The 12,024-nt window shown below is 40.7% G+C and overlaps 1 protein-coding gene across 6 annotated transcripts in view; it reads left to right on the forward strand.

Annotated features, from left to right (window-relative positions):
• Nucleotides 1–12,024, forward strand: part of PARD3B (par-3 family cell polarity regulator beta) — a 389,258-nt gene that overhangs the window by 301,796 nt on the left and 75,438 nt on the right. For all 6 annotated transcript variants that reach the window (XM_050976846.1, XM_030241769.2, XM_050976847.1 and 3 more), the window contains one exon: nucleotides 5,621–5,917. In XM_050976846.1, the coding sequence (XP_050832803.1) occupies nucleotides 5,621–5,917 (297 nt within the window). The remainder of the gene's footprint in view (nucleotides 1–5,620; nucleotides 5,918–12,024) is intronic.

The raw sequence follows: 12,024 nt of genomic DNA on the forward strand, positions 1-12,024 counted from the left end.
AAAAGGGAATTAAAACATTAAACCCAGTGGAAATCTAAGTGACCTCCTGCAGAAATAGTCTGCATGCCTCTAGACAACCCGTTACTCAATATATGTATGAATTAGGTAAATGAGACACAAAAGCAGATACTAAATCAGATGTAAATTGAGTAATCATTAGAGTATGTAGATCTCAAAGAGAGTCACATGAGTGAAGAAAAAAGCAATAAAGTAGCTTTTATTCTGCTGTTCTCAAGGAGCAACTGAGTAGAATGTTTAGCATCTCAATCATCTCAAAAGACTTTAAGGATTAGGTCCTCTTAAGTTGAGGTACACTTTAAAGTGATGGTATGCACACTCAATTTGCTACGTTTTTTTTGCTCCTCTTATTGCAAATTGAATAGAAATTATCCTAAAGACCTGTGGCCCAGTTTCTGTTTTGTCTCTGCTTTTACTCATTTTTCTCCCCCAGGGACATCTTTCATTGACTTTGACAGTGTCTTGCTCGTTCATGTACCTGCTCTTGCTTCCACAAAGTCTGTTACTTTTACACCACCATATAAAAAATTTTGCTGTATTCATCTGAAGTGTAAACAAAGTCCCTTTGTTTATAAGTTATTTTGGTTAGCAAATGCTTCTTGGGTCCTGCGTTTGACTAGTTAGATATGCACCTTGGTGCTCAAAACATATCATTCTTTGTGCTCTGCTCAGTACTACCTACCTGGTCAATGCATGGTAAATTTAAAAAAAAAAAAAAAAAAAGAGAAGTTGCATCACTTTTATTGTTTCACTGGAAAGTCAGAAGAAACAGGATTTTCTCAGAGCTCATGGGGAGTGCCATGGAGGAGGAGGAGTTCAAACACCTCTGAAAACGTGGTGCTTTTGGTTGTGGGCTTGTTTTGGTTGGTTATCCCTACTTTCAGCTTTTGTGATGTGAAATGCAGCCTTGCAGGTCTCCAAGTAAGAGAGCCCATGGTCTCTCCTGGGCCAAGCTTGCCACGTGCAGTTTTTCAGACCTGGTGGCTGTCAGTGCCACTGAGTTGCTTCTGGTGTCTCCTGTTGGGCAGCAGGCAGCCTGTCTCCAGCCTGGGAGATGTGAGGACATGAGTCAGGAGGACATGAGTGTCCGAGTCTCCAGCTGAAGCAGTGACCCCCATTAGTCTGTGCCCCAGTGTGCAAAGCTCATTTTGGGCTGGGGCTGCAGCTGGTTGGGCTGTAGCTGGTGTCTTGCTGTTTATTTCCCATCAAAGGCCATCTTTAGGCTCCACAGCTTTTAATGACCCTGGCCTTCTTTGGGCTACTGATTTGGTAACGTTAAGTCCTGTATTTTAATTTTCACAGAGTCTTAGAAACTTCAGCATTTTCTTGTTGCCCACTCACAACCCACCCACCCAGCTTACAACTGCTGGGCCAAGAGATGAGAAGTATCTCTTACAGCTTTTCCTAGCCCTCACATTCCATTCTCAAAAGCATTTCTGGGTCTTCTCCAAAAATCTGGAGAATCTCCAATTCTGCTCAGCTCTTCTGGAGTTTTCTTGAGGTAGTTCACATCCCTTGCTGCAGCTGCTTCACTCTGTGTATTCTGCAGTCTTTTAATCCAGCTTTTGCCTGTCAGTGTCTCTGTCACCGATGTCAGGCTAAAGCGCTTTACATTGCGTTTGTCACCGGCGGTGAATACATATGTGGTCATTGACAGTAGCTCAGCAGAAACACAATAACTTGTTAAGCCACAGTAACCCAATCGTGTGTCTGAGCTGCAGCTGGAAAGAGCCGGGCGGGCTCTTAACCCTTTCCTGGCTGCTGCACTCTGGGTGTGTGCATCTTTTCATGTGTTACTATAAGAGAACTGACCGTGTATGATTTGTGCAGCTATGTCAGATGGGAAGAGTATTTGAAGGATAAATGAGAGCATTCCTTGATTTATAGCTTTGGGGGTGTGCTACTGAACAATACAGAAGGGTTTTCAAAATATTGTGTCCCACTTCCAGAAGTACAATATGTATATGGATTCTGTCTTCATTTGACTTCTGCAAATGCAGCATGTTTTCAGAAAGTTGTCTGGAGTTCTGTTAAGGTTATATATATTTTGATCAAACTGTGTATTTTCTGAAATTATTTCACAGAATCACAGAATAAACTAGGTTGGAAAAGATCTTTGAGATTGAGTCCAACCTATTTGTAATAGGGAAAGTCTAGAATAGGATACATGTTTGAATGCTTTTGAGAAAAAGATGGGTCACAAGAAAAAAACAAAAGGGCATTTCCTGATATGGCACTTCTGTCCTGGCTGCTTCTGTGCCAAGGCTCTGTTTTTACAGAAACACAGCTAAGGAGAGTTGGTGCAGCTGTGCAGGGATTTAACTGAAGAGCACAGTGTTCATGTGGTCAAAGAGAGCAAGCAGAATTAATATGAGATACTCAAAAGGAATATATTAATTTACCTTTATTCTGTATGAGGTTTTCTTTTCCCTTTTCCTCCTCAGGAAGTTTGTAGAAACTTTAGTGCCTCACTAAATTGTTGAGATGGTGATCTGTACCTCTCCTCAGCTCTTGTTTCACTGCCAGCATCGTAGTGCTGAGGGGTATTTTATCTTTCTTCACAAACTTACACCAGTTGTTTAACCAGACCCATGCAGTGATGCAAGCTGAGGGCTGTCTTGTAGTAACTGTTCTGTGGGCTGTTTGCAGTTACAGTTGTGTTAATTTAGAAGTCTTGGCTTTTTAGGTTGGTAGATTGGTTGGGGAGGAGGGGGGGTTGGGATGAGGAATAAAGATTTTGCTGTTTCAGATAGGGAGACTTTCAAAGGCAAGTGGAGAAATGGTGAATGACTAGAGTGGGATACAGAGAAATGGCCTGCTTAGTAGAGTTGGCAGAGCATTAAAGCTATGGAAGGAACAGCACCTTTTTTTTTTTCCCCCCTCACTAAAGAATTCCTGGGCACCTACTGGTATGTACTATGGATAAGATTGCTTTAAAACTGTGTGAAAACAAAATACAGTGTGAAAATTTTAAACTTCACAAAAATGTGAGAAATTTCAAAGGTGAAAAACATGTGAGAAGGCATAAAAGGACAGGTAAATATAAAGAAAAAATAGCCATCTGATAGTTTGTTTCCCTATATTTGAACATTTGGATAGAAACGAAAAAGAGATCCCTGAGCAAATTTTATAGATTTGTGTGGAAGAGTAAAAAGAAAACAAGAAATATTAATGCAATTGTAATAGATGTATTGAAAGGATGAAACATTGATCATAAAGAATTCCACATAGCCAGGTATTGACTGGTCCATATAATATAGAATGGAAATAATTGTTTTTGAGAAGATTTGACTTATAATACTGGCAGCAATTGAAGATTGTGCTCAGAAGGAGAAGCTGAAGAAGCTAGGCTTATTCACGGGAACAAAAGAAAATTGTGATGACCTAATTCCAGCTTTTGTTGTGCAGAATATACCAGTATTGATAGCAGGACAAATTACTCTTTCTATCAGACATGAAAGCAAGATTAGCGTGATGCTGCTGGCTGCACTGCTCTTGCTTTCAAAGCAGTCTCAAATACCTGGGGGACCAGTGATGTACTGGTCCAGGGAACATGAAGGCTCATCATTTTCTGAGAAATTGCTGTGACTCATCTCAGGTCTGTGCTGTGCCTTCTGCACTGACATGTGATACCACCATCCCTTGAAATGCAGTGTGCTCCCATTTCTCTGCCTGGCTACTGTGTGTATGTGTACCCATGTGTGCCATAGGACTTGTACCTCATTCTATATATTCCTGCACTGAATTCTGTGTTTAGGGGGTTTTGGTCTCTAGTTGAGGGTGAAACACTCCACAGTTTCCCGGGTTAAACAAACTGAGTGACCTCAGCTGCACTCCTAAGTCTAGCCCTCGAGGCATTTCATTATCTGGTTTCCCTCCTCTGGGCACACTCCAACACTTTGATGTCCTTTTTATGCTGAGATGCCCAAAGCTCAACCAAAGCACCCAAGGTGGGGCACACAGGATCTGAGTACCAAAGAGGAGGAAAGCTCATCTGCTTCACTGAGGGAAGGCAGAATGAATAGGGGGTACCCATCCCCTTGACAATGGTATCATCTGAGAAAACTCCTCCTGCTGTAAAGTACAACTACATTTTAAGTGTTGAAAACCAGTATCACCTCTTGATATGTCCTAGCACAGTTAATGGAGATGTGAAACTGGAAAGCATGAATGGTACACATTGATCTACTCAAGTACCTATCTAGAAAGGCATGTTGTTCCCATTAGAATTGTTTGTGAAGCTTTTTATCTACAAATTATTTCCAAACTATTAGCATTTGTTTTGATGATACAAATCTAGTGAAACAAAATGAGTAGTATGAATCCCATTCTGCACTTAGTAGTACCTGTCTGTCAGATGGAAGCTCTCAGTGTGCTCATCGTTTTTCTAGGGAACCTTTTTCTCCATGCCTTTTTATTAAAGACTTTCTCCAGAGCACCTTCATTTTTCAATATCCAGGGTTCTGAGGCCATTAAGCCTTACTTGGATAACCAAGTCTGCCAGACCCTTTTCACTTTTACTCCTGTGGTACAAATTATACTGGTCTTTCTACACTGCTGTTGCACTTCCAGTTACAGTCAAAAGCAAATTTGACTTCTGTCAGGTGTTGCGTCTCTGTGTCTTTTTTCTGTTCCTTGTTTCTTTTTCCATGCTCCTTTATTTTCTGTAAATCTTACTTATTACATACCATGGTCAGCATTCTGCCAGATCCATCTCACTGCACTTAATTACACTCTGTTGAAGAGTAGCTGAGCAGTTAACAGAAGAGTTCACAGTCTTGCTGTACATTTTTTTTCTCCAGCAGGAATGTTGAATCATTGAATATCATCTTAGCTTGAAATTTACCTGAATATGTTTTACTATTCCAAAGAGATTCCACAATGGCCCTGGTTAGCAGCAGCATTTTGTAATACCACTTAAGGCTTTATGACAGTGGAATACTGCCAGTAAGAGTCTTTAATTCACTTATATTTAATTTCTGTCAAATTTCTGTTAATTTCTTTGCTGTTTTACTTTGTCCCTATCCCCTATATAATAAGGCGTGATTTTCACATTTATTTAGCCAAAATAATTTTTTTTTAATTAAATCTTCAGCAGATTAATTGTGGTACTTTGATTTGAGACAAATGTGCCATCTCTCCACTTATGTTCACATTTAATCCACTTTTCACAAGTTAATGTATTTAGGAGAATCTAGGTGGGTCAAGTAACCATGGGTCAGTGACAATTTTACTGGCTAATTTAGATAAAAAGTTTCAGGATTGGGTTAGGTATATGCAGCTGCAATGTCAAAGGTAGGTGTAGAATTAAACCTGTATGTGTTCATGCATCCACACTTTTCAAAAGCCACACTATATTCAGCATTAATTTTTTTTTTTTTGTCAGAATGGTGACCAAGCTTGGTTACAAAGGTGATTGCCAGAGATAAAGAACAAAACTGCTGCACACACCGCTCTGTTTTATCTGGCACCAGTTGAACAGTGTACTGAAAGCTCCAAATGGTTGAGTTCAGGGTTGGTGATCAAATTTGCATGATGGTTACTGTTGAAGCAGATCCCATTGTATATTTGTTCATATTTGTTCTTTGGTTTTCATTGTTAGGATTGGGGCAAAGCATCAGGAGTTACGGCAAAAGCAACTGAGAGGCCTGAGTGATTTTTCTGCTGGTCCTGGAGGACCTGACATTGATGATGATGAGGTGGATCCAAACTATGCCAGAGTGAACCACTTCCGAGAGGCTTATCATCCAGGAAACATCTACAGACCCTCCTCACCAGCAGTAGGAGAAACCTTTGTTTATCTGCGGGATTCTTCCTCAGCACCGATGGAGAGGGAGCACTTGGAAGGACTGTATGCAAAAATAAACAAGCAGCACTACCCACAGACTTCTGGTGACAGGTAATATTGCCACCTGGCATTACAAAAAATGACAGCTTGGTGGGGAGGGAGCCTGGGCCTTGGCAGGGGGTCAGACATGGGACTGTTCTGATGGCCCAAACCCCTGAATTTACTGACTAGAAAGCCATGAATTTCCTCTTAGCAAAAGCAAGATTTGCTGCAGCAGTAACCCCAGAGCAGCTGAGCAAGACAGCAGTCAAACAGAAATCATTAAAGAAAAGTCTATATTTCACAAACAGAATGAATGAACTGACTGCAGTCCAATTCCTGCACTGCTGAAAGAGTGGTTTTTTCTTCTTTCAATCGGAAAAAGTTCTTACCCTGCAGCAAAAATAATCTCAGTTTTCAGATCTCTTTCAATCCTGTAGATCATCAAGTGTCTATTAGTAACAGGTTTTGTGTGATAGCATGATATATTGTATATGTTTATGGTTTAGATTTTCCCAGCTGCGTGATATTACACACTTTCAATTAGTTTGGGGAGAGGACTGAGAATCATGGCATTTTTATGCAGACTGTGAAGTGTGGCTTCACAAGACTGATTGCCTTTCACAGCCTTTCCAATAACTAAGTGGGAAGGAAAGAACAATTTTTAATCCTTACTGTCAAGCTTCCAGCATTAAAGAAAGCTGGTCAAGTTTTTTCCTGGGTTAAAGGAGGAACAAAAATTCCTTTGAGTTGATAAGTCCCCACCATTATGATAATTTTAAAACTGGGGTTGCTTCTGGGATTTGAGGCTAAAAGAACATGAGACTTCATTTGTGGCATTAGTGTATCAATGTTGGCTTTTTCAAACCAAAGTACAAGTGTGTGGGCAGGTCTATGTGAAAGGAAGAGCCAGCAGAGGACAGACATGGGGGACTTAGGAACTGTACATGCTCTGAGTTCATGTTACAATCTGCAGTGTCTGCTCATAGCCTCAATCCGTGCCATGTAGTACCACACTTGTTAATTTTGGAGAAATATGTCAGCACAGATATAGGAGTGTTTCCAGTTTGTGGCATCATAGTACTTTAAAAACATCTACTGAGTCATTGTTATAAATACTTATAAATATAATAAAACACTTCTGACATAAATCTAAGTTCATGGCAGGGAATGGGCCAAGTATCTCTCTCTTTCTCAACTAAATACAGGATGGTAAAATGCTTTCCAAACATAATGACAGGGCTGCTTTTTTTCTTCCATATCATTAACTCCACCCCTACTGCATAAAAAAAGAGGGAGTGATCCCAGCTTTTTACCAGCTAGTGGGTTTCACTTTACTAGAAAAGTCTCAAGGCTGAGACTGAAGTCAAACAAAAGTTTCATGTAGTAAAGGGATCAGAAACTGAGTTTGTGCTATCTCAATAAACCAAGATCTGGGAATTCCCAGTGGAAGGTGTCTAAATTCAGATGTTTGTATCCTCCAAATACGAATACAGACGTGTGTAACTCGGCTGGACTAAGACATTGATATAAAAGTTGCTTTTTAATTTCAGTTTGAACAGGATTTTATAGCTTTACATTTTAAATATATCATCAGTTTTGGAGTGAAGCCTATAGATTGTCTTTCCATATATAGATTGTCTTTCCAAATGCCTTCTTCTAGTGGATTGATTGTATTGTGGTTTTGACTACACTGAGTGAACTCTTGACTTGCTATGGGGACAAGATTGAAGTTCCAACTAAGTTTGGATTTGGTATTGGGATCCTGGATTTCAGTGTGGATTTAACTGTAATTTCATGGCAACATAAATCAGTTAGAAAAACTAAACCCAAAACATCAAGCAGGCAGGAAAAGTTACCTAATACCTAATAGCCCATGATCAGAAGTCACACTGAGAGGCTGTTCCATCTGTATGAAAGGTCCAACAGTCCACAACTTTGCTTTGTTGGATTTCTCAGGCTTGTAACCAGATTAGGAAAAAAAAAAGGAAATGTGCGATTCTTATTAGGCTGTCTTTGTTCTTTTTTTAAATCTTTCTTTTCTTTGTCTGAGAGACAAAATGGTGTTGTTATTCACCAGCAGAAATGTGCCAAACATGAATAATTCTATGCGAATTTATGCAGTGGGTCGTGAGGTCTCAGCCAACAGTTGTTGAATAAAGCGTCAACTTCAGGCAAGGAAATCTTTCTGTGCTAGAGGGAGAGTATTGAAAGGAGAAAGAGATGTGGAAAGAAAAATCCCTGGATAACACGTTAATTAAGAAAACAATCTGCTTCCAAGGGTCAAGTATGAAAACTACCTTGTCTGCCTCAGAATGATGGGAAAGGGTTATAATGGATGGTTATAAGCCAAGCCACCGTTATTTTTGTTTGTGGGGCTGAACATTCATCAACACATTGGTCACGTAAACACTTATGCTTTGCTCTTGCTAGCACATGCATGCTTTCTCTCAAAGTTTTGCTATTAATTTTACTTCACATGGATGTTTTTTTTCTCCCACATGTGACTCTCAAGTTGTAATATAGTGCATGGAGAGTTGATCAGTGACTAAAGGGGTTAGGAATAGAAGGAGGATTTGAACACAGAATGGATTACTTCATTTCGGTCTGAGAGCTCCAGTTATGTATCAGTATGATTGAGAATTAAAACTCATTGTTTGAAACAAGAAAGTAATTTTTATTTTATGTTATTTTTGCAGAATAGTGAATTAGCATAATTAATGCATTTTAAAAGTGGGAGGCCATTTGTAAAGTATGAAACCTAGCTGTTCACAGTTTGCACATGCTTTCCCTTTTCTCATCACCAGAATCCATCACGTATTCCTGGTTCATTCTTCACCGTAGATTCACAGTTTAGGCTGAGTGTCCCTCAGCGTGCAGGGAAGCAACAAGCTGCACATGTATGGGCTCTGTTGCTGTAATCATGGTGAAGTATGTTTGCTGCCTCCAGCACTGCTCCTCAGGGCACACACAGATCTGCTTCACATCGCTCTTTGTGCACTAACGTCCCATTTACCTCCACTTGCATCTGGCATCTCAGGGGCTTTTTGCTTTGGGTTTTTGGGGGCTTTGCTTTGTGTCTTATTTACAACTGTTGTGGAATGTTCTTCTGCACTGCTTCACAATTGTTGACTTTCATTCCAACGATGACTATATTCAGTGAAATAAAGTAATTTTTTGTGTATATTTTGCTGAAAGCTTTGGAATTCTTAACTCAGAGAGGTGCTATATAAATGTAAATTGTCCTTATTAATGGATATAGTGAAAGCATTAGCATGATCAGTGTATTCTGTGAATGTTAACTTAGAGCAGAAAAAAAAATTAGCTGGCAAAATCACACATTTCTTTGTAAATGAAGCATTTTTCTGTTTATTTCTAATTAGGCACAATTTTCTGTAATGCAAATGGCATCCCTAAGGATGGTGCAGCCTGCACAGCCACCTTGTGCAGCTGCAGAACTCACAGGGTCTCTGCCTGAGACACTGTGCGTTTCCGAGCCCGCGGCAGGGGCTGAGTGATCTGTGGCCCATATGTTCCTGAAATGGGTGGTAAGTCACATCTCTGAGTTTAATCATCAGGGCTGTGCCATGACAGTGCTAAGTTGCACCGTGGCAGAGCCTAGGTGTCAGACCAAAGCCAAAAGAGCAGATGCATAACACCATTATCACTTAAATGTCAGGCACGTCACACGGTGAAACCCTTTCTCGCATTTGGAATAAACAATTTCATCTTTTTTTCTTCCCGTGAAGATGGTGCTGTCAAGTATATCCAAACACCGCAAGTACATCTCTGGAAAGGTTCTAGAGACTTTGCTCAACTTATTTTCTCAGCCCAGAACTATGAAACATTGAAGTCTGATGCCAAACTCATTGCCAAGTATAATTCTTCACTTATTTATGTGACTTATCTTGGGGAATTTCAAAGTGCTGGTCTGACAAAAACGAATACAGTTTTCCTTTGTTTAGCAAGAACAGATTCAGAGCTGTATCTTGTTGCAGTTTTTAAAAAATGCTAATAAAAAAACAGAACTCTTTTATTACATAGGAGTAAAGTCCAAGGCCCCAAAGTCTGATCCAGCTTTATTTTTATTTTTGGAGATGCTGTTTGGGGGCCAACTGTGGAAGATCCTAATTTCTATAACATTAATTAATTAATTGAAAAATAGATCTTCCTTGTTTCAGGGTGAATGTTCCCTTATGGCAACTTGCAGTCTTTCAGAATTCTCAGTCTAGCAATATGCAAAGTTGAAAATGGGAAAATTAAACCCATTCCTCTGTGTCCCTCACATCTCACCCTCAGAGCTGGCCTGAGTCAACAGAAAGAGAGAGGAGAGAGATGCTGAGCAGTCTGTCTCTCCCTCTAAAGGATCAAAGGAGGAAAATGCTGTGCATGTCCTGAGGAACCAAGTGCCAAATGTAAGCAATGTGTAAGCCTGAGAGGAGGATATAAAAGGGTCCAGAGTTTTAAAATTTAGCAAAATGAGCATTTTTTTACTTAAAGACTAAATGCTTGTCTTTTGGGTAGGTATGGGCCACTCCCATCCTGCTCGGTCCAAAGCCATAGGAATCCTGAGCTGCACAGAACAGGATTTGTTGGAAAAGGATGAGCTGGAGTTTCCCAGGTGTGGCACTTGGCCATGTGTGTCTCATGTGCCAGAAGCTGAAGTTTTCTTGTTCTCAGTTCAGAGCACCGTGGGCATTGCTCATGGTGCATCCATTTATGCCTTTCCTCAGTGACTAGCATGACAGCAATCCACTGCTCTAGGAATGGATGATCCTTTACTCAGGGAAGTTTATCCTTTGAGATGGATATCATGGAGGCCAGGTGGAAATTGAATGAGGCTATGTAATATCTGTGTGCCCTTTGCCACTGTACCTTGCATTGCTGTGGAAAGAGAAATATGGTCATGCATTGGAATACTTTGATTTACAAAGTGTGACAAGTTCAAGCAAGGTATGTAGTTTCTCTTACCATAGAACCTCTTCTGCTTGATGTCCTAAAATCATCTGTGCTTTTTCTTTGTCCTGTAATACTCTGCATCCCAAGACTCTCATCTGATTCCTCTGGAATTTATTCTTTCTGAAACATACCACAGGGCCTTCTGAACCTTTGGCTGCCATCTGGTCACTGCTTCCCATAATGTTAAAACTGAAAACTTAGTATTGGGTGACTTAGTGTCTGTCCTGGCTGATAAATTTCTGACCACAGTTAAATTCAGAGTGGCATTGGCAGTACAGCAGAGGTTCTGTGGTTTCTGGGGCTCTCAGTAGAGAGCCCCCTCTCTTCCTGCTCGTGGAAGCAGGGTAGGGCAGGAAGCCCTTTGGCCACCAGTTCCAGTGTAGGCTGTGCATTGGAGTTAGACTTGTATTGTGTATTTTGCTCCTAATACTACTGGCAGTTTTCTTCCTCAGAAAGGCTGCATGGGTGCTGCATACCCACTGTGCCAATCAGGGGAAATGTTGGGTAACTGGGCTGCCTGAGGAGACTTGTTTAAACAAGCCTTGGGTTTATTTCCCACCTATATGGGGAAAAAAAAATTAAAATCTCTGGGCAGCATTCAGACAAAATTACTTCATGTTTAGAGTTCGCTCTGCTTTTTCCCAGGAACTCCTCCTCCAAATCTTCCAACTTTGGCACCCAAGCCCTATCAGTCAGTTCTCACGAAAACCCAGATTTCATGGAACTCAGGTGACCCTGCGCCCTTTGGAGCGTGTCTAAGGAGAAGGAAGTTGTCAAACTGCTGCTGCCTGCCATGTAATGTGTGCATGCTTGTTTGAGGCCATGCATTCTTCAGCAGAAATAAATTCTGTCAGGAATAGTCACAAATCTGCCTGCGTGCATCCTGCCTGCTAGGGCTTGCATTTGGATCACCTCACTTATTGACAGATGTGTAAAATTTTATATACTGCGCTCCCACAACTCCCCTGTGAGTGTCCTGCTGCAGATGCTGGGGAGCCTGAGTTTTGGCAGCTGTGTTAAGCATTCAGGTTTAGGTTGGGGTTTTTCCCTCCAGCCCTGTCTTTTCTTATGTGATATATTATTCTATGGAATTATTTTACATTAATTCTGCATGTTTACTGGTAGTGTCCCATTCTTTCAGCCGTTTGGATGCAAATGCAAAAGATAGGTCCCTGAAGAGAAAGCCAGGTCTGTTACTGGGAAGATGAGACCATAGCAGA

This window comes from Serinus canaria, chromosome 7 (genome assembly GCF_022539315.1).
Source record: "Serinus canaria isolate serCan28SL12 chromosome 7, serCan2020, whole genome shotgun sequence".
NCBI lineage: Eukaryota > Metazoa > Chordata > Aves > Passeriformes > Fringillidae > Serinus > Serinus canaria.